General features: G+C 39.4%; 1 protein-coding gene across 1 annotated transcript in view; it reads right to left on the reverse strand.

The window, feature by feature from the left end:
- Positions 1-25642, reverse strand: part of CDK19 (cyclin dependent kinase 19) — a 126741-nt gene that overhangs the window by 50230 nt on the left and 50869 nt on the right. The window contains 1 exon segment of the mRNA XM_040553089.1: positions 16854-16994. Coding sequence (XP_040409023.1) covers positions 16854-16994 — 141 coding nt within the window.

Genomic DNA, 25642 nt, shown 5'->3' on the forward strand with positions numbered 1-25642 from the left:
GATAAGTCCACCACTAAACCATGCTACTAAGTTCTACATCTAGATGTTCTGTGAAGGCCTCCAGGGATGACTCCACCACTTCCCTGAGCAGCCTGTTCGAATGTCGCACAACCCTTTCGGTAAAGAAATTTCTCCTAATATCCAACTTAAACCTCCCCGGCACAACTTGTGGCCATTTCCCCTCATCTTATCACTTGGTGCTTGAGAGAAGAGCCCAATCCTCACCTTGCTATAGCCTCCTCTAAGGTAATTGAGTGCGATAAAATCTCCACTGAGCCTCCTTTTCTCCAAGCCAAAGAACCCCAGCTCCCTCAGCCACTCCTCATAAGACTTGTTCTCTCGACCCTTCACCAGCTTCATGGCCCTTCTCTGGACACAGTTGAGCACCTTGATGTCCTTCTTGGAGTGAGGGGCCCAAAACTGAACACAGTACTCGAGGTGCGGCCTCACCAAAGCCTAGTACAGAGGGGCAACCACTTCCCTAGTCATGATGGCCACACTATTTCTAATAAAAGCCAGGATGCTATTGGCCCTCTTGGCCACCTGAGCACTTTGCTGGGTCATATTCAGCTGGCTGTCGGCCAATACTCCCAGATCCCTTTCCACTGGTCAGCTTTCCAGCCACTCTTCCCCCAGCCTGTAGCACTGCATGAGGTTTTTGTGCCCCAAGTGCAGGCCTTAGCCACGTTGAACTTCATACAGTTAGTTGGCCTCAGCCCATCCAGATCCCTCTGCAGACCCTTCCTACCCTCGAGGAGATCAACACTCAGGCCTAACTTGGTGTCGTCTGCAAACTTACTGAGGGTGCAATCGAGACCCTCATCCAGACCATTGATGAAGATATTGAAGGGAACTGGCCCCAGTACTGAGCCCTGGGGAACACCACTAGTGACCGGCCTCCAGCTGGATTTAACTCCATTCACCACAACTCTTTGGGCCTGGCCACCCAGCCAATTTTTAACCCAACAGAACGTACACTCATCTAGGCCTTGAGCAGCCAGCTTCTTCAGGAAAATGCTGTGGGAAATGGTGTCAAAAGTTGTGGGAGTCTTTTGAAGATTAACTACTTTCAAATGACATATGCAGCACACAAATAAAAAAAAAAGTCATAAAGCCATCTTATAAAATTTTAACCTAACATTTTATCAATTTGTTTATTAACTTGATCATGTCTCTGGAGTTGCTTGCAATACTTTTGTAAGAGTTGTATAGTAAACATCAAGACTCCTCTTATATCTTGTATTGCTGTGTATCTAATACCTTGTGAAAAAGCCAGTTAATTATTGATTTGGAACACCTATATCGAGTTTTCAGCAGGAACTATTAAGAGGCTTTAAAATCGATCACTAATCCAGGCCAGTTCTGCACTGAAGTCTATGGTTGAAGATTTTTAGACACATTTACAAACTTACTGCATAAAATGTTTACAAGTTAATTAATGATGATTTGGGATCAGGGATCAGCTTGACACCTCTAAAAACAGTTTTCACATATACTTCCCATAATAAAAATACAACAAACATTTCTGGATAGTTTTTATTGGTCATTTTGGTTAGTTGCTTTTTGTCTTTTTTTTTAAAGTAGGACAAAAAGTCCAAAAAATCTAAAATGGATAGACACCTTTTCATTTCATAAGGGATTTTTCCAGTAATCTCCAAATCCTTTACAAGAATTAAACTATTACATGTCAGAACTATAGATATATGTATATGTATGTATAGTATGTATATGTATATATAGTATGTATAGCTTAAACATACACGACCATGATGACACTAGTCATTCTTAAAGCTACTAATTAGAGTTAAAATTTAGAAGGCAGAGAAAGATTATGTACATGTAGTTAAGTAGGGAAACACAGGAATGCATTTGGGGGAGATAAAGGGGAGGACAAAAGCTTTAAGAAAGCTGTTCTCAAAGTCTGTTCTGAGCAGAAACACCATGGTCAGGACCGTTACCAACTTCAGAAAGACAGAACTTACAGAGCTTTGCATTTTAATGAATCTTTGAAGTTTTCAAATGAGTACATTAACTTTTAACTAGATCCTAAAATAAAGGAGGATCACTGCATCTGGAATGAGCAAGCTTTTCCTCCCATATTGGTCAAGGTAAGAAATGCAGAATTCTACATGTGACAGCCACTGCAGAGCTCGAAGTTGTGAATGCCAAAGGGAGGAGCAATAATTACTGTTGTGAAGATGAAGAAAGAGGAGTATTTCAGGAAAGTCAAAGCTGAGTCAAGGTTATATGAGTAATGTTAAAGAGATGGCAAAAGGTAGATCAACAGATACAGGAACGTGGGCAGAGGAGCAGGAAGCTGGAAGCAAATGAAAGATTTGCGTCAAGAAAGAAAACAGAAAAGAAGAGTTGTGAAGAAGGCTGTGCCTGCCAAAACCAAAATCTGAAATAGTTCAGAACTAATTATAATATTTTTCCATTCAACAATTATGCCATTTTTAAAAATGAAAAACAACTTGCATAGGCATGCAGTGGCTGTGAGATACCGCCAATTCCTGAGAAATGTTCTGTGATGCACGCCAAAAACATGAGTGTGTTCAAGTGTGGCAGGTCAAGCTGCCCTAATTTATTTTATTTTATTTTTTAAATTAAACAACTCCAAGCACATAGTACACTTTCAAAGAAAGACGTGATTGTCCCAGCGGCAGCAAAGTGGCCTCAACTTATCAGGAAAAATTCTGTGTTGTTAGTACTCCAGATTTATGCTTTACCTTGCTATTGATGTTGCCGGCAAGTCCTTGGACATTTTCACAAAACACTGAATGCTTAAAATGCAAATAAACTCCCCAGGGGATTTTTTATTATTATTATTATTTTTCAAACTGCATAAATAGGCTAAGGGCTCAACTCCTATTCCTCAAAGCCAGATTACAACTTCTTAAAAGCCTGCAGTGCAACTAGTTATCTCTGAAAAAAATAGCTTTCCCAGCATGCCGTAAGAGCACTTTTACTCTAAGGGCATACGTCCTGGTTTCAGTTGCGATGGAGTTACTGGTTTTCACAGGGGCTCACAATGCCGTGCTTTGGATTTGCGATGACAATAGGGGAGATAACACGGGGATGTTCCAGTCACTGCAGAGCAGTGCTCGCACAGAGCCAAGGCCTCTTCTGCTCCTGGTGCTGCCTGGCCAGCGAGGAGGCTGGGGGTGCCCCAGGAGCTGGGAGGGGACACAGCCAGGATCAGCTGGCCCAGGCTGCCCAAGGTTTTACATTTTTTTCTGATTCTCCAGATTTCCAATTCTTAGTGGGATTCCTTATCCCACTGAGGGGGGAGTGAGTGAGCGTCTGTGTGGTGCTCAGCTCCCCGCTGGATTAAACCACAACATACTGTCTTATATTTTGCATATGCTATGCCCGTCAGCTAAAATTATTCTCTGTATTTGCAACAACCATTTTGAAAATAGTCAAGTTACAGACTTCAGAACAGGGTGAAAGTCTAAGGAAGCTTTACTAGAGTCAATAATAGATTTAACAACTGTAGTGTCCCTACTATTAAAAATCCAAACGCTATCAGCTGACATGGCAACTTGCAATCTGATATTAATAAAGTGAAAAGGGTACTGAGCCCTGCTCCTGAACACCATTTTTGTGAGACTGAAGTGATTGTCACATGTTAAACACTAAACTAGACATGAACTACAGGAGGACTGTGCCCTAAAGGATCAGTCAAGCTGAGCTCTACAAGCTCAACATATGGGCACCAATCAGAAAAAAAAAAAACATGCCATGAAGTCATAGTTACCAACATTTTAATGAAATAACCATCAGAAACAATGTAAAATAGACACTTGAAAAATAACACAGTATCTGTCCAGTTTTAACAATGGTAAATATTGGGCAATTTTATCTTATTCTCATTAAACACGGCAGTATTAAAGGACCATGCATCTTCTGCAGGATGAAAACAAGCAGCCGAGCAGTTAGTACAGAGTGGCTAATGCAGTGCAAACCCACACCCTAGGCTGCCTTGCTGCAACTTGTTCACGCAGCCATACCCTCAGCGTTAGTATAGGATTTTCAACTACACTAAATTAAGACTACCTAAATACTGAAGTAGGGTTCCAAGGTGCATGCACCAAGAAAAATAGCTGCAGCAGTTGAAAGTGTTACTGCCTGTAGCAGCCCGCACTGACTCTTTGCTGGAGATAAGCGCCCCGACAGCAGACAACTGATGCGAGCGCAGAGCAGGACAGCCCCAGACTGCAGCATCTTGAACTGGCGTGGACAAATCGAGCACCACTCAGGTTTTCAGACTGCTCAGAGTATCCCCAAAGAAGGCTGGTGTGATTTAGGTGACCTATTTCAACAGTTAATTAATACTTTCCTGAGCACTGCTGTGCACACAACCCCGAAGAGGGAGAGATGAGGGTCTAGTATTTTCCCGATGAAGCAAAAATAAAAACGATGAGTGACAAGGACTGTGGAGATCACTGCTTTAGCAAACTGCATATTTTCGAGGAAAGAGGGATAAAAACAAGCTAGCATCAAAGCTTCCACCATGGGAGAAGTAGCTGGAAAAGGAGAGAACCTAGAAAACAGTTTGATCTGATGTTTTTTCAAAGATAACACTGCATGCAGGTGGTTTTTGTGCTACATCAGAAAGATGACTTTTAGGTCCCCCGGTCCATTGCCATGGCAAACCTCTGGCACCCAGCAGTGGGCATGGAGGAGGAACAGCAGCTCCCGAGCAGAGCCAGGAGCCGCGCAGAGAGCAGCAGGCTCCCAACCCCATCCTGCCGCTGGCGGCTGCCAGCCAGCAGCAGCCTACGGATCTGCTCATAGTAAAGTCAGCAAGAAGAGACTGTGAAATTATTACACTACCCAGATAACCAGAATTTGGAGCATATGCATTATCCAAAAATTAAATGAGTCTGCAAGTCTCTTGGTTTCAACTATCAAGAATTCAAATTAATATTTGCTTGACAGGCAATCAGATCTAGGGCTGAGACTGAAATTCACATCTTGAATTTAAAGAAGTAAAAACAACTTAAGGATCCCATTTAGAGACTTACTTTCAGCTGAGCTGGCAAACAGCTAATCATACCCACAGTTCAACGGCCATAAAAATAATTTTCATAGCATTACAAGTCAATATCAGCTCATTAAAACATAGCCTACTGGATTTTGCACACATACTTCTAAGAATCATCATCCACAACTGCTACATCAAAAGTAATTACATTAAAGGCAAATCAAAGTAAAAATGTACAAGCATGTTTCATGGAATAAAGAAAAAGTTTAGAACAGAAGGACACATTTGTGAAAAACCCACTCTTTGGCAGTGATTACAGCATAAGACAAAATGGCTCAGGCAGCTGAACACCAAGGGGAATTAAGGAATGCAAAATATTGTCTGCAGAATTATTTTCACAGACATGAGTTATATGTGAGAACAGCAGCTATACAGAACATAACCATGTTACAGGTTGGGATTTTGGCTCAATATTTGAGCAAGTACAAACACTTAATACCATCTTATTTAATTTTTATTACTATTTGGACTTTTTTTTAAAGTAAAACCCTATAAAGAAGTGGTTAAATAGAAATAAAACTAATATAAAAACCCTTTCATTCAAAGCTTATTATACCAATAAGAATCAAAGCAACACAGTGGGGGATTACCTCTGGGGTTGTGACATTTGTTTGAGACTGCAATATCACAATCCCAACATTAAAAAATATTTTTTAAATTTTATTAGCTTAATTAAATAGAACAAAAGAATTTCTACGCTGCTTTTTGTGTTTTCGTGATTTTTTTTTTTTTGTACTTTACAAAATAGCACATGAAGGCTACTAAATTGCTAGGTAAGTGCTCCCACAAGATTCCCCAAGACACTAAAAAGACAAGCGAGGATAAAATTTAGTTGTGCTCTGGTATCACTGGGGCACTGAGTGAAGGGGAATGGGGGCCTGTCTAAACGCCTGTCACGCATCCAGATGGGCTTTAACTTGCAGAGAGCAGAGAAACAGAAGAGCAAAGAAAGAACAAATGAAATGGTTAAAGAAAAATCCTGTTACTACCTGGGTTTGGTATACAGAGAGCCGTGTGTGTTCAGAACTGGCTACTTGCTCTATGACTTCTTCACTGACTGGAAAGCTTTGCTACCTCACTGTGAATAGGTGAAAGAACATTAGAAATACTTCTACCAGTGGTCTAGATTTGCTGAAGGTTTGTTCCTGTATTTCTTAAAGTGACTTCAAAAATTAATTCAAAGGTGTTTTTACACGTAATTCAGAAAAGCAAATGTAAGACTGCCGTCATCCTCCCTGAAGAAGAATTTGAAGACCTGATGCCCTGTTTCTGAGAGGACTGCCTCACACAGTTGGTCCCTGCACAGCTGGCACAAAGTATTTCCTTCACCTTCATTAACTGATGTGGCTGTGTTGTTTGGTAGTGCAGCTACAGTAGGAACGATGATTTCCGAAACATTAGGCAGAAAGCAGAAAAGGCGGCCTTGAAATAAGCTGTCCGTGAAATACCAGCCCATCAGTCACTTACTGCAGCAGGGTAAGTTTCTTTGACAAGGTTCACACAGAATAAAACTGAGAAAGAAATTAACGGCCTTTATTAGTCACTGCAGCTTACTGGATCCCGGATCAAAGATACTTAATTTAAATGCAAGACAATTTGCAACGTTATTACAACATCTTAGTGGAGCACTAATGACTTCGGCATGCTTGCAAATGAAGAGAAATATGTAAGAGAATGCACAAGAAGGCAAGCGACATGAACAAATGCAAGGAAAAAATGAAAACATTGCACTCTCATACGTATATTTAATTTTCTTGAATATTATCTTGTCACATATAACTTAGCTATCTTCCATGATTTTAACATACTTCTTTTAAGCTTCATGAACTTCTGTTATTGTAAGAAAGAACATGCCAGCGATGTGGTGACAACCCTTTTAACCCTGTTCAGAAAGGCCAATGAATCCAAACAGAAAAGATCTGACAGATAAACTTGCAGCCATTGATATTAGCCCAGAAAAAGCTACTTTCTCCAAGGGGAAAAAAAGTGATAGTCTTTTATAAAAGAAAAACCTCTAAAAGCTGTTTGTGAACTGTGCATTTCTCATTTGGAACATAATGCTCAGTTTGCTCACTCCAAGGGTCAGCTGCACCGGTACGATAAATACATCACAGATTTACTAGAAAGCTTCCCAGAGAGGATGGATTCTGAATTGGGGCTATTGGAAAAGATGACATTTTCCTTCTGTTTTCCCTTTATCGGAAAAATAAATAAATTCTGGAATTACTTTTATATTTTTGTTCCCTTCTCGCCCTTTTCCTACCTCAGGAAAAGAGATACGAAGCTCACAGGAACCATATGTCATCTGTTGACTTTAGCAGCAAGACCCAGCCAAAAGAACATTAAATCAGTACCTTTGTTTCTTCTGACTCATCTGAATTTATATCCAGTCAGGGTTTTATGGGCGTAAGCTTGTTTCAGAACCTGGGGCAAAACATTTTTCTTCAACTGTAATTATTTTTATTAGTAAAAATTAATCTACAAACATCTTCTTAATACTCTTGCCAGCAACCAAAGGTATGCATTAGTCAATCTCAGAAAAATTGTTGTTTCCACGTACTCAATGGATGCGATACTCTGTGCGTGTCTTCTCGAGTCGTTCTACACCAGGTGACGATCAGTTTTTACAGCTGAAGGAGAAAAAGTTCTGAGTAATGAGAAATGTGTCATTTCTGAGCAGGTGCCCCTCAATATATAGAGAGCAGAATAGTTCGGTGTGAAGGGACCTACAGAGACCATTAAGCCCAACTGCCTGACCACTTCAGGACTAGGCAAAAGCAAAAGTTTCAGCATATTACTGAGAGTGTTGTCCAAATGCCTCCTGAACACTGACAGGCTTGGGGTATTCCCAACCACATCAACCACCTCCCCATGAAGCTGATTCCAGTGTTTGACCACTCTCATGGTACAGACATTTCTCCTCATATTCAGTCTGGTGCAGCTCTCTGCCAGCCCCATGCATCCTGTCTTTGGTTACCAGGGAGAAGAAACCAGCCTGACATTTTGAAGAAGAAAAGCATACGCTGATAAAATGGTTTGCTTTCAGCATGTAAAACTTCCGGTTTGTTTATCTATCTGGAAGCACACTTGCACACTGAGAAATATATAAACACACATAGACTGTTGTTCCTCAGCAGTAAAAAAAAAAAAAGATGTATCTTCTCTCTCTCTTATGGGATCTAAAAGAAGAAAATTGTGTTAGTCTTTCTTGCGTTAATCTTTCAAATACCAAATTCGGATCACTTTCTAAAGCCTATCTCTTCAAACACATAGGTGCAGCTTCCATTTCCTTTATTTTGGAAAATCTACGAGCTGTGTATAATCACTAATAAGGTTTTTTGACAGTTGACAGTCCCCTTCACAGTGAAGGGATCGCACAGATGGAGCGATACAAGCTCCAGAGGCCCTAACCCTGCCTGCAGAACACAACGTGGGGCTAGGCAAGAACGTCAGCCAGGAGCACGTGTAGGCCCACGTTCACCCGTCCTCCTCTCACACACTTACCCGCAGGCCCTGGTCACAAAACGGTGAGGATGACAGTTAGAAACTGTTTATAGAAGTGTGAAGGCACCGGCAGGCAGGATGACCCGTTACTTATTTATAGGAGCTGGGGTGCCCGAGGGGGCACGCGGGGCCGAGCAGCCTCCCGAGCCAACGCACGGTCCCTGGCAGGGGCAGGCCGGCAGCTCGGCATTCCTGGCTGGCAGGAGAGGGCTGTGGCAGTCCACGGCTAAATTTACTGTTGATATCAGCCTGTAAAAATCCTTTTTTAGAAGTGCTGCTGAAACAGGGGGTTCCCGCACGCGTCGTTTCACAGTTTGTCTTTCAAAAGCACAGTTCACTTGCCTAGCGAAATGCGAGCAGTGTGTTCAAAACCCACGTCGGTTCTGCTGCAGTTTAGGTAACTTTTCTTATTATTTACTGGCCTGGAAAAACTTCTTGGGAGGGCCAAGGGAAGAAGAGGACAGAGTAGTTTAGTGCTATAAACCAGTAGTAATAAGCACTGAGAGTCTTTTCTCATTTCAAAGGCTTTGACATGAAAGCAGAGGTAAAACGTCAGTATCCACTTAAATATATTTTTTTAAAATTTTTTTGATGTCTTCATGCAACATGTAATTTACTTTAATTCCTAGCCTTTGTTAATACTTCCATCTCATTAGGGTAAGAGTATCAAACAAAAAAAAGCTAACAACATAAACCACACATACACTGCTTTCATTCAAAGATTTCGTAGCACCTAAAGCAGTAAGCTACAAATTAAAGCCATAAATAGCTACCAGATTGGGAAACGGAGGCTAAGGCAGGTTAAATGAGTTGTGTAATGCGAGAGCAAAGTTCAGAGCAGGGTCCACGATAAGAGACTGCAGATTTACATCACGGCTGGAGGAGCATTACTACGAGGAAATAATGACTGCATTAAAAGCCAGCCAGTCAACTGGAAATCTGAAAAGCGCTGGAGCTTTATTGGATTTATTAAAATTGAAACGATGAAAGCCTACTGAAATGTCGCTATTCTATACAAATACCATGAAGGGTCATCTAAAATACTCATTTAGATAATTTTCTGAATAATTTAATAGATTTTTTTAATATCACAAATTATCAGCAGAGTTAGATGGAAACACCAATCAGCTGAAGGATTTCTGAAGATGCTGAGCCTTTGAGGGAGGCTGAAGTTGCCAATCCCCACAGAAAGTCACCTGGCTGGTCGATTCACATCAGGCTTCCCCCATCCAAGAGTGGGAAAAAGCCAGTCTCCAGACAGCTGCAGCCTCCAGGCAATCCCACAAGAGAACAACCACTACATCTTCCACCACATGCCGCTTCACAGGAGATGCTGGGCTGCAATGCCAAAGGAAGCAGCTTGCTCCACGCACCATACAGGCCAGCTTGAGCCAGCACCAGCCACTGCACCGGCTTCTGGTGGCTCTGCTAAAGATGTGCCCTTGGAAAAAAAAAAAAAAAAAAACAGGCTTGTTGCTGCAACAGCTGGCTATTCGGGAGTCCTGTTAAGAAGCCCGGATCTGGGAGCTTACATGTCTGATCATCCTAAAGGCAGTGTACAGACAATCTCTATATGAAGAGACACGCTGGCTCAAAATTATATCAAACCTCAGCTGTCTGCTATGGCCTTCCACCAAAAATCACCAGATAAAAAAATCAAAAAAAAAATCACCAGATAAATTCTGCTCCATAAATATATATATATAAATAAATATATATATACATATATATATATAATAAATATATATATATAAATAAATAAACTCCATAAATTCTGCAGGTGACAGAAGCACATGAGCGCTTTGTAATCCACTCTGGGAAGAAACACAAACTGATTAGCTTAAGCACTCAATGAAAATAGCTTCAGCTAATACAGATGACATGGTGTAGTGAAGAACGCGATTCCTGCCCCCTGCTTTAAGAGACACAGGGATGGTTAAATAAATAAAAAAAAGCTGGAGACGGAAAACTAACAGCAAGTTTTTAATCCACCACCATTGGATTTGTCCTCTGTCCCCTCAAAAAAAAAAAAAAAGAAAAAGTGGTCATCTGCTGTCTCAAATTAAAACCCACCTCTATGATTTTTAGCTGCAGAGCAGGAGAGGAGCCCCGGAGGAACTCTGGGATGAGTTGATCAAAGCAGGGATGCACAGCCAGGAAGGTGCTCTGGTCCCAGCCCCCTCCCTAGGATGCTGCACTTGCTAGGAAAGGGGATTGATCCTCCCTACTCATTTTTGTTAGTCTGAAGCTCTGTACCTTCCAGGAAGTGGCAGTGAGGTGCAAACGATGAAGAAAACTAAAAACAAAGGCAGGGAAAACAAAAAGCAGGGAGCTGCACACTGGAAAACCAAATCTACAAAGTGAGTTTACTGAAATAAAAGGCAGAAAGTTGCTTTGGAGAGAAAAGGTTACAACGAGAAATACACGTGGGCATGGAAGTATCACCAGCTCAGCCCTACTTTGCAGCTGAAGTAGTGGGGAAAGGCCAGCTCAGGTGAGATTTGGGTGTGACTGGAATGATGGGGTGGAACACGACAGAAATCCTGAGAAAAGCAAGCCTTCACTGCCAGCGAGGAAAATGATGCACAGTAGTGTAGCTTACAGGGCACGTACACAGAGACTGCTGAGAAACAGAACTGTAGAAAGAGGAAGGTTCTCCCTCCTCCTCGCTCTCTCCTTTAGCTATCTTCTGAAAATATCCATCTTTGTTTTAGTTTCTCACTGAGAGTCCTTTTACCTGTTTTCCTTCCCCATTTTTGATTTCCATCCAATATCTCTTAGTCATAAACCAACAACAAGACACTCAGCTGATGTGTGCATCACCTTCAAAACTCTAAAACATTTGTTCTCTAAGCGACAAGAACAATTCTTAAGCTTTCACTACATCTCCCTTTCTTCACTGAATAATACCACCACAAGGGCTGTTCTATAGTGCACAAGGACCCTACAACCAGAATTTGCTTCAGGATTAAGTCACTCAGTTACAGAAAACTGTGATGTGTTACCACCACCTATCCACTTCCACAGCAAAAGTAGAAAAAGTACCTTTTCCTTGCCACCACAGTTCATAGTTAGGATATTTGCTTTAAATGCCAAAGAAGGTGTATTTATACCCGCATGGTAGACCGTAAACTTGAGAACCCAAGATACAGGTTCCCTCTGCTTTCTGTCACTGGCCAAAATATGACTTCCAACAACTGTAACTAGACTTCTCACAAAACGCAATTCAAAACCCCCAATCTCACATTTCTGATGGATAACATCAATATGTTGAGAGATTTCAGATGCTCGTTTTCACTAGCCAAAAGGAACCAGGAAATTTACAGGTATCAAAATCATTACGGAGGAGGAGGATCATAGATCATAAATGTAAAACTGCCAGCAAAATATGACAACGTCACCGAAGATGGAAGTCTCCCCTCCCCTTACGCCCCATATCCTTGTCCACTCGGTTCCCACACATAAAACATCTTGCCCATACATCCATCTTACGCCAGCACTGGTGTAACTGCATGCTGAACCAGATCAGGGAATGCACTCACATACAGACCAACACTTTCTTTGTGAGTCTCCTTTTAAGTTAGCTTAGTTTTGCAACCCCCAACTTGGAAGAAGAGGAGCACAGGGGAGCAGAAAGGAGCAGAGGCAGCACGGCCTCCTGCTGCATTGACAGCAACTTACACATCAAAGAGCTGAGGGAACCACCTTGTCTAGAATCTACGCTGCCTTGTGCTTTAAACACCTACATCTTCTCCTAAGAGGAATAAACACAAATGATTAGAATGAAATGGAATGTTTTAAATCTCTGCAACGTTACGACTCACGGACACCTTTTGTCAGAACATGTTGACTCTGCCCTCTCTATGCAAATCAAAATTGCGAGTCTGAAGGCGTGTCAATTGTGGAGCCTTTTCACCCATATCGCTTTGTTCCATCTATTCAAAGATTTTTTTTTTTTGCTATAAGTGCATCTCCTTAATTGTAAAATGACACACGGTGTCAATTTAAACATTCTAAAGCTGTAGAGAGGCAAACGAGAAACTGGGAAGTTATTAGTCAACAAGTATTTAATAAAATAATAAAAACACTTCAGGAGGGTGGCTCATTTTGTCAAGTTAGTTTACAGGTCTATTACAACGAGCAAGTTCCCAATGAGCAGGTTTCCAACTTCAGAATACGGAAAGCAACTATTTAACATAATCTTAGGGGAGAAAAAAAAATCCTTGTTTCTCTGTAAAGCTTAATTTCCAACATTTGTTTTCAACCAGTAGTTTTAATAACATTAGGCATTATTCTAGAAACATGCTCAAGGACATAAGTAGAATCTTAAATGAATTCCTCAGTATGGTTTCTGTGCACTTCAAACATCTTGTAGATAACGTCCCGCTCCAGGAGGATACATCCTATTACAAATAGAAATGACTTTTATCAAGTTCTAAGGGAAATGGTCTCTGCCTGTTTTTATCCATAAGCAACTAACACCATCTACCAAAGGGTTATTAACACAAGAGAAACTGCCAAACTCCTTTCTTTTGTTTACGTGAACCCACACCGTGAACAGTACATGGAAGATCTCCATTTTCAGATGCCTCTGCGAAGCAGGAAAATACAAAATTATCTTTGCCCAACAACACGCAATCCGATAACAAAATACCATTCCAGGTGACTTGAGAGGACAGCAAATGTATGTGATTTTATAGACTTACATCAATTCCACAGTGAATAAACTGACACCATGCTACCCAAACCAATCAGAAACCCTAATGATCTTGTCCCATATTCTGCACTGATTTGAGTCGTGCAGTACAGGAAGTTACTGCGAAGTATTTTTAAAATGGCAGAATTTAACAGCTTAGTAAAAAAAAAAAATATATACCTAAAAGCTAACCAGCACCTTTCAGGATGAGAAAACCAGAAACAAAATATCCCTAACATTACAAGAAATTAAACTATACATTAAATTAAATTACTTTCATATTATTAGAAGTATGAGTACAAGCTTATCTGGTACTATAATTTGCCTCAGTTTGGGCACTTTCCTGAATTTGGACTTGTGTTGACAGTTAAATCTGATGTAAGTCTTACACCAGAAAAGATTAAAGGTAGACACAAATTTAGAATTACAATGGAACTAGATCTTTTAAACACACTTGCACTTTCACCTAAGTTTAAAAAGTGCATTTTAGCAATAAATTGATCTGGTCTAATGGTAGGTGATGCCAGAACAACCTGTTCTGCTTTCTGACACTATCTGCAATCTCATGCTGCTTTTGCACCAACCAGCTCCGGCACACATCCCACCTCCCAGTGAGATTGTCCAGGGAGCTAACCCCACAGAAAATTCATGCTTCAGGAGAAAAGTGAATACTTTCTCTGCATTTAACTCCCTGAATGAGCTTACCATGAGTTAGACAAGTGTCACTCACCAGCTAATTAAAATGGGTGGTAATGCCTTGGTGGTATTGAAGAGGAGACTGAGACTGTCTCCTTGTGGTAGAAACTATCCCTTAGGTCAGCCCAAGGACGTGATGATACGTATTGCAGGTCTGCAAATTCACATTGTTCACATGCATTATCACTCTATAAGAATTTTGCTGGCTAATGCTGATCTTAAAAATAACTTTTTTAAAGTATTTAACAATACGGATCCATTGAGGATGAGATTTTTTTAACAAGCACATTTGGTGTTCTATCTTCTTTAAAACGTCTTTTGATTTAAGACACCACCAAATTAAGATTTAAACCCTGCTCCTCAAATACCTCCAAGTAAGTACCTAACCCCTCATGTTTGTTTTTCTTATTGCAACACTTGTTAAATAAAAGGTCATTTCTGTGATTGAGGAGAATTTAACTAATACTATGTTATATATTCTTAGAGAACCTGATTTTCAAACAAAAAAAGCAATGAAACACAACAAAAAGCATACAAAAAAAAAAAAAACAACAAAAGCATAACACGACTTTTGTGGATGTCACCATCTTTGGTCTACATCCAAACACATGCTAAAAATAGTAGGAACAGAGTTATATTAAACCAGGAAAGTACAAGGTGTCTCGATGCAAAATATTGGCTTACATAAAATAGAAAAATATTTTTCCCGTGGAAGTAAACTAAAGGAGCTAAGGGAAAAAGCATCAGATGAACTGCACTTTGTCTTAAGAAGACACTGGAGACTTAGTTCTTGTTATTACACAAGAAACTGAACCTAGTGAAATCAGACCTGAGGTATGATTCTTAGACGCAAAAATCACATGTATGAGTGTATGAACAAAAATAATACATATATAAAAAAATAGTTTCTTTGAATTTAAATTGATTACTAACTGATTGTATTAATACTAATTTCAAGAGCAGACATGACACATGCAGAATACCATCACTTGGTTGGTGTTCAAGATACAAACCAACAATCTGAAATACCTGAATTCTTCAGAGATCCGCAATGATTTAAAAAAAAAACAAACAAAAACTAAGAATTGTGAATATACCTTTAAATCACCACTGTACCAAAGCAATTTTTAATGTTTTTCCTTTCTCTCATGGAGGTAACCAAGAATTAGTTTAAACTTATTTGCATGACAAGAACACACTAGACTTCACAAATTTCTGTTCTTCTCCCTTTGTAAATATAAGTCAAGCACTATCATTCCAATGATATGAAAAATGGTCTTTTTCATAAAAGCAGTCTTTAATTCCCAAAGAGTAAGAGACAGTACGCACCAGCTTTGCTATAACACATAACAACCAATACAACCTGTAAAGTAGCAGCACTGGTCATACAAAACACCTGGTGTTGCGGACTGGAAACACAAACACGTAAAAGAAAATTCTCTAGGGTATTTGTTGTTGTTATCCTAAATACCATCTTGTATTTCCTATCAAGATAACAAGTTCACGTATGGCATTTGACTGCATATATACTTCATAGTTCCATGAATACGTAGGTTTCCCCTATACATAGCTGAATATAGACTTTTCAGGTGTTCCTTTTAACCATATCTAACATCTCAGAATTCAGGCAAAGCAGCAGCTGTCTCCTTAGGAAAGCAGTAACTGTAGCATGAGAGTCGAAGATGTACTTGCTTCCTACTTTTGCTCATTGCTACTCTTCCAAAGGGAAAAAAAAGCCTACAAATATACTAACATCTGGAATTTAACAGAAAGATCAACAACAAATCCCACAGAATGAGGTAAAAAATGATCCATACCAAAACCTAAGCCCCAATTCTGGCCACTGTTACCAGGTATTATGACTAAAATTAAATAAAATTTATTTCAGAAGACGTCTGTAACTTCCAGAGCTGTCTTAACTTATTCGTACCTTTTAAGAAAACATTTGATCTGCATCCAAAAATGAATCTAAGCCCCTTAATTATTATTAAAAGACTTGAGAACACTCTACGTCTACTTACTAAACTATAACAGTGATTATAAGCTCCTGGACATGCATCCCTGGTTTGACTTACCAAGGTAACTAAGAAACATCCAACCAAAGACAGTGGCTTCATACACAGATTACACTGCATTTCCCACCATACTTACTACCGATCTTACTCTACCAATGCAGCGTAACTGCTAGAACAGATTTATCATATTAACCACCATGTTGTTTGCCTCACGCCAAAAATTCTGGTTATAATTTAAGCGGCAGCAGGCACTCTACCCATATGAATATTCTTCTTTTTGTAACCATTGAGAGCAACTCACTTAAGTATTAGGAGTGGTGGGAAACTTTAAGGGAAAAGGGTAACTAAGACAAGGCAACTGGCTGCCCTTGTAATCTGCAATCAACTTAAAGAGCCACTTCAGGTCATGAGAAATTTCTAAGATGACAACTCTTTCAAACTTCTCTTCCCACGGTCAGAAAAAATATCACATGGAAAAGAAATACTCCATGAAAAAACTACTCTTTCACTAGCTTTTATGGTAACTTGCACGTAAGCCAAACAATGTACAAGAGTATCAATCACTTTCCTAAGTGCCTTTTCAAAGTAGTGCACAAACCTATAAGAAAGTTCAACGAATGTATACCAGCTGGCTCATGTACTGTTTTCGGATATTGATATCTGCAGCCCTTTTACCGGATCTAGCATCATTGTCCGAGCTCAGATGACTCAGACAAAAACAATGTAAAAACATCGTTTGTTTTCATGTTTAAAATCTCCATTGGTCTCCCACAACAATAACAGGAAGAACTGTACGGATCGATATGCAAGATTATTAATAGGGACTTTTCTCTTCCTACCCAATGACAGGCACGTGACACTTTCTTAACCAGGTAAAGCATGCAACACTTACCAGATCTCTATGAAGCACCCAGTTTGCATGGAGGTAATGGATTCCATCAAGGATCTGGTAGAGTAGTGATTTAACCATAGATCTTGGCAACTGCATGGGCTTTTTGTTTGCTTTTGAGGCACGGTGAAACTTGATAATATGCTAGAAATAAAACAAGTAGAAACATGAAGCTTGTTAGATAACCAAAAACCTTTCCTTTAAAAAAAAGGTATTAACACTAAATAATGGAATGAAATACAAAGTTCGTTGAAATTTGCAATTAAGAAGAATAGTGATGTACTTCCAATTTTCTTAAATTGTTTTTTATCTTCCAAGTTGCTTTAAAAATAGCTGTCAAGCTCTGGATAACATCCGAAGACTGGCTACTTACCTCCAGTAAAATTTCTTGGACATTCTCCTCCCTCCCTCCTATCCATTGGGGATCCTCTTACCCACACCACTGCTGGATCAGAAGCTTCTAAACCAGCAGCATATACTGCAAAGAGGCCTGTGCTCTATGCTTTCACCCCCTTCCCTCCTCTCCAAAAACACCTAGGACAGAGCACCTACCACACTTTAGCATTCCCCCCCAAATCAGAATCCAGCAGAGAAAAATGAAACAAAATCCCACATAATTAGGGTGAGACTATGTGAAAACATCTAAAAATGTGGTTACATTCCCACTTCCAAGTTTTGGCCATATACTTCATTGATGATGACAAGCAAGTCATTCCTGGGTTACAGAAGTCAGTCAGTCCACAGGAGAACAAATACCACTTGAAACCGTGGAATGCAAAAAGGGACCCTACCATTAGTCAGTTGAAAGAATGAAAAAAAAGAGAATGAAAAGACTGCTGAGAGACCATGAAATATTCATAAACTAATTAATATTTATTGTAAGATCAACATGGAGATGATGGGTTAGTTTTGGTTTTGCTGCACCATATAACAAATGGGGTGAGGCCCTTCTACCTGTTCAATCCTCAGGCAAGGTGACGCTACTCAAGGGGCTATGCAATCTCAATATACTGTCATTAAGCAAACAACGAAATCTATTCATTCAGATGAAAAAATATGCACCCTTTTTGAAGGAGGTTCAAAGAAGCATCACAAATAATGAAATAGTTTCCAATTATGTGCTTTTTGTGAGACAGAGGTTGCAAAGGCAGTTTGCATTTTTAATGAAAGTGATTCAAAATGCTAATCTGTACAGCAACAAGACTACTGATTACCCAATTTTTAAAACAGGATTTGTCTAGCTCGAGATCATCCCCCTCCAAGTGTAAGAGAGAGCCAATGGCTGTGCTTTCATTAGACCTCTGCTCCCTCCAGCACCACCCTCCACTACATCTGTCACTAACGATCCCAAGGAAAATGGTTATGGGTTAATGTTTCCTCATGGCTAATGTCACCTCTGGCTTTCACCGAACTTCAGCCACTCTTAACGCTTCAGTCACTGTTAAACTGCACTTGGCAAATGTGTAGGTAATATTGTTTAAAGAGAACTAAAAAAAGTAAATAAAAAAACTGCTTAGTCCCTATTAACATTAAAGTTTCCATTGATCCTTTCACTACTACATGTAACACAGCAGTGGCTGTCAGTATATTAAAAAAGTTTAAAAGAAATCTACAAGAGTATTAGATTAATATATAAATGAGGACCAGCAAACAAAGCTCTTAGTACCTGATTCTGTAATTATGCAATCACTCTGAAAAGTATAGTGGAAAGCTTTAAGGAATTATTTCCCCAGAAAAGTTTTCTTGCTGTCATGTCACAAAGTGATCTTGTATCAAATTTTCAACTGGGAGCCCCTACCCTCCAATACTGTACAATGCTCACAGGATAATAACCTTCATGGGTAATTACAGTATGATTTAAAAAGCAGTAACCATACTCTAACATCCAAAATGAATATCTTTATTAATACACAGTATTTTTTTTTAAAAAGCACCAAAAGGCAAGGGTTATATGCAACACACAGACCCCTAAACCAAGCTCAGCCCTTTTTTCAAAGCACATGCAACCACTAAAACACATTTTTATGCCTATTTAAAAACTGACTAGGATCCACAAAAACCATTATAATACAGGAATACAGAAAATGAAACTGCAATGGTTCTCCTAGACCACAACGTGACTAAATCAACACCTGGTACTTCCAGAAGGAACTCTACCCTTCTGGCCCCAGTAGTGCTGTCTCAGCTGCATCCCCTGAGTGCAAAGGCACTAGGCCCCCTGCTTTCTGTCTCTGCCCTCTCATGTTGCTGCCAGCTTTCTTCAAATGAACCAAGAATGAACCAACAACCCTGCCGAAGGCTTTGTCTCTTGAAATATTAAAGGACTAAGACTTTTGAAGTAATGGGAGAGCCGCAAAGGAGCAGGATGCTATTTATTAATGAAGCAACCAGTAGCATGCCAGGACCACCCACTGGAGCAAGACTTTTGTGAGGGTGCAGGATGGGAAGGTTTCCTCTTTTTCTGCTGTTCCATGAGCATGCATGCCTACATGAACTTTTGAGGCAGGTATCCACCCTTATGTTGAATGTGAGGTACCTCTAAACCAGAGCTAGCACAACTGTATCAATGTAGAGCTAAGGTGAAGTACCCTGCCTCTCAACCAGACTTCCTAGCTCAAGCTACCACTTCAGAACATGGAAAGGACGACCTTGCTCTTTCTTGACTGTCACATACCACTTCGATATATCCTACATCATTTTGCTCACGTGCTGGTTTGTCCCAGTCAAAGGCTAAGAAAGCATGTTCCTTTCTGTCTGCTTTCAGCTCAGCTACTTACATGACCTTGTTTCCCTCAATCCTCATAGCATTGTCATTTAGCGGGGATCCTCAGGGCTCCATTTTGGGGCCAGTTCTCCTTGATGTTTTCAGAAATGAACTGGATGCAGGACTTGAATGCATACTAAGTTACTCTGCAGATGATACTCAATTAGCAGGAGCTGTTGACACCCTCAAGGGCAGAGAGGCCTTGGAAAGGATCCTGACAAATTAAGAGAGCTGAACAATCACCAACCATGTGAAGTTCAACAACAGCAACAGACAGATTCTGCAGCCAGGACAGGACAACTCCAGCTACACATACACACTGGGGAATGAGAGGCTGGAGAGCAGCCCCACAAAAAGGAAGCTGGGGGCTCTGCTAAGCAGTGAGTTGAACACAAGCCAGCAGCATGCCCTAGCAGCCAGAAGGGCCAACCGTACCCTGGAGTGCATCAGGAACAGCACTGCCAGCTAGTCGAGGGAAGGGATTGTCCTGCTCTGCTCTGCGCTGTGCGGCCTCACCTTGAGCACTGGGTGCTGTTTTGGGTGTCACAGTATAAGAAGGACATAAAACTATCAGAGAGTGTCCAAAGGAGGGCAACAAAGACGGTGAAGGACCTGGAGGGCGAGACATGTGAGGAGCAGCTGAGGTGCCTTGGTTTGTTCGGCCCGGAGCAGAGCAGGCTGAGGGGAGGCCTCATGGCGGCCTGCAGCTCCCTCACGAGGGGAACGGAGGGGCAGGCGCTGAGCTCTGCTCTCTGGGGACAGCGACAGGACCCGAGGGAACGGCATGGAGCTGGGACAGGGGAGGGTCAGGCTGGGGGTTAGGGAAAGGTTCTGCACCCAGAGGGTGGTCGGGCACTGGGACAGGCTCCCCAGGGCAGTGGTCACGGCACTGAACCTCAGGCATAGTCTGATTTTTGGGTGGTCCTGTGTGGAGCCAGGAGTTGAACTGGATGATGCTTGTGGGTCCCCTTCCAACTTGTGATATTCTGTGGTTCTATGATTAAAAGCCCTGCACATTGCTGGCTGTGAACTTTTTTCAGTCTTCTTTTCTTGCAAAAGAATTAGGAAAAAACTCTTGCTCACAGCTATGGACAGCCCCCAGTCCCCAGGTGCCTCAGCATGAACAGGGCCCCTGCTCTGCCAGAACCACACACAACAAATGGCTCATGTGATGTCTAGCGAGACATCCCATGGGACAGGTTTACACCACCTTCAAAATTTCCTATCCTCAAGTACAATGCAGAGGGGAAACGAAAGAAATGTCAAAAACACCACACAACTTTGACAGCAGCAAGACATTCAAAATTAATAATACAAAGATAAAATAGCTCTAACCAAACAGGGTTATCTTTACATGTCTAAGTGTCTACTGTACATATTTTTGAATTTCAGAGGAGAATTACAACTGATAGTTCTGCTTTATAGCAAGCAATATCACCACTAAATAAAATTCAGTTTCCTACAAAAGTAAATAAAAATTATTGTTGCATACTTTGATATAAACAAGTTTATGTTACTCACAAGAGCTAATTTCACCCCATCACAGTTTAATTTCTGCTCAGTTCTCAAATCTAAACTGAAAACATACCACAGGGCCAAATAGTAAAGGGAACTGAAAAGCTGTATTTGCCCTATGCCACTGGAATGCATCCACAGTGCTTGTGATCATGCCAATTCTCAAGGGGTTTGTGGAAAAAAATAGTTCCCCAAATTTCTTGTATGCAACTACCCAAATATATATATTTTAAAAAGAGCATTACACACAAGCAGCGCTAAACAGCAATTTTAATGCTGCTTTAAAAAACAGAAGGGGAAACTGGTGTCATTACTGAACAGCATCTTTTCTACTGGTGGCAACAAGCCCAAGCTTTTACTCATTACTCATTTCTTTGTAACTTCAGAAATATATCTGTGTAGTCCCTACCATTGTTGTAGGAAAATATTCCTCATATAAAAATTAAAAATAAGAGCACTAAAACAGAAATAAGTGAATTGTCATAATTTGACAAGAGTTTCTCAGATCAGGCAGGTCACGTGCATAGCCAAAGATGCTATACCACCACAACTATACTAAGGGAATTTTAACCTGAGTAATTCTGCTAATTTTTGCTACAGCAGGGAGATGTGCCTGGCAAGACCATCTTAACATTAGCAAATCCAAGACCATATAAATGGCAATAGATAAGGAAATGAAATATAATTAAGCATTCTGAATGAAAATACGGTTGCAACTCATGAAGCAGTATTCAGTCCAGTAGTTCATGTGCCTTCTGTGTTGCCCAAAGTGTTGAAATTGGCTTGAAAATTGGCTCGAAAATTGGCTCATGAGGAGCTACATACATTTTCTAAAGCTTCCACTGTAAGTAATGTAAACAGAACGCAAGATAATATAGACCAAATTAAATTGGTTTTTCCATGAAAAGCCCTAGTATTTACATCAAGTAGTTAAATGAGCATTCAAAAAGATCCTAATTTTATTCTCCTTGTAAGAAAGTCAAGCTGATACAAACACACTATGTTTGTTTCATCCCATTCCTGATTTCAAGAACTGCTGTTCAGTATGACAGTGGTTAAAACCAAGTCAGATCTGGCAAGTTTTCATGGAAGCAAGTCCCTAAAGCAGACATTTCACATATGTCTTACTAAAAGAAGTTACAATACAACTGTCACCTCAACAGACATGAGATGATCCATACAGGAGCTTGACCTCAAGACACAACTCCCTAGAAAAACTGATTTCTTGAGTTCTACTGATCAAATAAATTCTTGTTTTAAAACTACATGCATTTCCATCAAAATGAAATTTTATCTTGTCAACGCAGATGCTTCTCCCCGATGATGTAAATTGTCTGCCTGCTCCCGCACTTCAGCAAAACTCTTCTTTCTATCCAAATCCTCATCCAACTTTTGAGAATAAAACACAAGCATGTCAGGCAATTCCAATGCACCATTAAAAAGTAAAATTAGGCTTTATAAATAAAGCGATGCAGGTTACATACACATTAAATCTGTGCCAGGGTCAAGAAAAAGGTTCAGAATATAAGGCTTCAAGTCTCACTTTAAACCTCTCTTCAGCAATCAATACTCAAATGAAGGTGATTAGCATTGTTATGTGTTAAAGCACTTAAAAGGATATAGAAAAATAAAATCTAGAAGTGGTACAAAAACTAAACGTGCATTGTTTGCACAATTTTCAAAAACATGAAGCAAAGATAGAGCCATTTAACCTGAGTAACATTTCTTGTTGCAAAAGTAAATCACAGCTTCACAAGCCTAAGCTTAGAACTAATTTCAGACACCAAAGTTTAGACACAAAAAATCCGTCCAGGGTATATCACAAGCAAACTAAAATCGTATCAAAACAAAAGTGGGTAGAAGTATTTCTACAGAGATTAAGTTTCCAATTTGGGGTGCATTAAAACATCACACAGTGGTCCTTAGAAAGAGGAGGAGAAAAAAATAAGCTTCAGCACCCTCTCTCTAAAAAAATGCTGTTCTGCAGCCATTCTCATCTTCTTTAGAGTCCCATTTAACCACATGGCCTGACAAAAAATCCATTTCCACATGAAAAGAGGTCAACATTTTAAATAATGTATTAAAGCTCCTTTCAAAGTTAAGTTTTGCTGAACGTTACTTACTCTAAATACCTAAACTTTGAAGCAGAGAGTAAACGTGAACATAAAACAGATTCAGTATCTCTTTCCCAGGTTTTGCAGGAATCTCTACTTTTTCTAGATCTTTAAGAAGTAAACCTTTTATTTTTAAAAGTCCATACAATAATCTTAAGAAGTCAGGATTCAATTATCCTTTCAGCATATATCTGAAATAACCAATATTCATGCTACTGTTAAACATAAACTACCCTCAACTCCCTACAGCTTTAGCAGAAAAAGCCAGAAAAATAATCTAAATCTTTTGTGATAATGACAAGTGCATTCTCAGAACAGACGGCTATCAACATGGAATAGTGTTGCTGTCTCTAAGTCCAGCTATCACTTTTGTGTCAAAAAACACCCTATCTACTATAATTGGAAAGGATAAATCACAGTGTAAAGACAACCTTCTGTAACAATGGCTGACGATAGAAATTATAACTTGAAAGCAATCAAAAACTATTGCAGCCCACTCCCTTCAATAAATCTTACATTCTTCCCTCATCTAGCAGAACCCTGTATTGGTAAATATGTACACGACGGGTGACTGTACAGAGAATCACCTCATGGACTGGGACTGAATTAAAAATACTCACATGACTACAAGAAATTAGAAGAGAAAAATTAAACTGCTACACTGAGAAAGCTATCTTCAAGTAAGTAAAAATATTTGTGATTGACTAGCATTTGGATTATTCTCATGATTAAAAGCTAAACTGAAGCCTAAAGGAAGTTAAGAGTTATAACTGATTGCACCAGATCTGAAGACTTAAAACCTCAGATCTATTAAAAAACATTCATATGATTAAACAAATTTGCAAGGTTATTGCACAAATCAGTATGCAACACCCTCACAATTTTATTGAGTATACAAGAACATAATTTCTGTTATTAAAGTATATTTTTTCAGATATTGAGCGAGGTAGAGTGTTATGAAATTCACATACAGGAGGAATATTTTCTCCTTTTCATTAATTGATGACTATTTTTTAAGTAAACATGACTACCCCCATCCTAAATTTAAATACACGACTACTCCCTAAGCTAAATTTTAAAAAAGCAGAATACATATGCAACAAGTATTTCATATAGCACAAAACCAGTCTGCCTATATATTTTTTATTATTATCAAAGATAACTTTGAGCTGAATTTTCAGTTTCTCAGTGGTATTTGCTATTAAATAGTTACTTCTTAAGAGATCACTGGAATCTAGTAAGATATAAACATTCAACAAAACCTAAAAATACCCAGATCATTGTTTAACTAGTCTTGGATAGCAAATGTATGATCACACTCAATATCACCAAATAGTTTTTAATAATTTAATCACTTAAGAACCAGGAACGTTTTTACAGCTATGAAACACATTCAACACATTTTACCATGATAAAAGTGTCACTAGTTTTCAGAAGGAGTTTAAAAATCATTCTAAATTACAACATAGATTTCCAGAAAGGGGAGACCTTAAAACTTTGAAATTACACATACATGTTAAATGAGACTGTGAATTAACTCTGTACTCTGCAAGAAAAGGAGACACCCTATTAATTCAAAATACAAAATCGAGTTACAATATCGTTTTTAACAATGTTAAATCCTTTTTAAAGATATAGAGACTGTGGAATTGAACACATTGATCATGTGCTTGTTCGCAGTACTTAAAAAAACGTGTGCTTGGATTACTACCAGTATTAAAAAGCTGATGATGTAGAAGTATAGGAGACTAGCTGAGAGCAAAACACAATCTCTCAGTATTATAACCTCTCCAATGGCTAAAAGTAACAGTAACTACACTTTCAAGAAACAGAATTCATCCCTAGTGCAGATCTCACTTGTATCAATCTTTAAGAGAAGTCCAATTAAGTAATCATCATGCATTTAATGCTTTTAATATAATTTTTAATAATGACTCAAAGTTTTACATAGGAAGTTCTGAAAAAGTAATACACTACTTAAGATATAACGTATATGAAAGTTGTATACAAATGTTATTCCTTAGTGATAAAACAACAAGACACATGCATTCAAAATAACCTTTTTTTTTTTCCTTTTAAGTCATTAAAAACATAGAAGAAAAAGAGATGTTATCAGTTAAAGGAATGACACTTGTTCATCCATGCATAGTTTTACTGCAAGATTATGAAGTCTGTGTACAGGAAAAGGTAATTTAAAAATAGTATCAATTCCACCCATGGACTTAAGATTAATTGAGGTATATGTTAACTATTAAGTTACTGATATATATATTTTTAATCTAAACATGAATTAATCAAGAGAGAAAATGTGGATACAATTTGAATGAAAAGCATCCAAGACATTATGAGTAAATATTGCAAAAGGAATGTTCCTCGCTAGAGAAGGAACAAGAGACAGC

The sequence above is a fragment of the Cygnus olor genome, chromosome 3 (genome assembly GCF_009769625.2).
Source record: "Cygnus olor isolate bCygOlo1 chromosome 3, bCygOlo1.pri.v2, whole genome shotgun sequence".
Classification (NCBI taxonomy): domain Eukaryota; kingdom Metazoa; phylum Chordata; class Aves; order Anseriformes; family Anatidae; genus Cygnus; species Cygnus olor.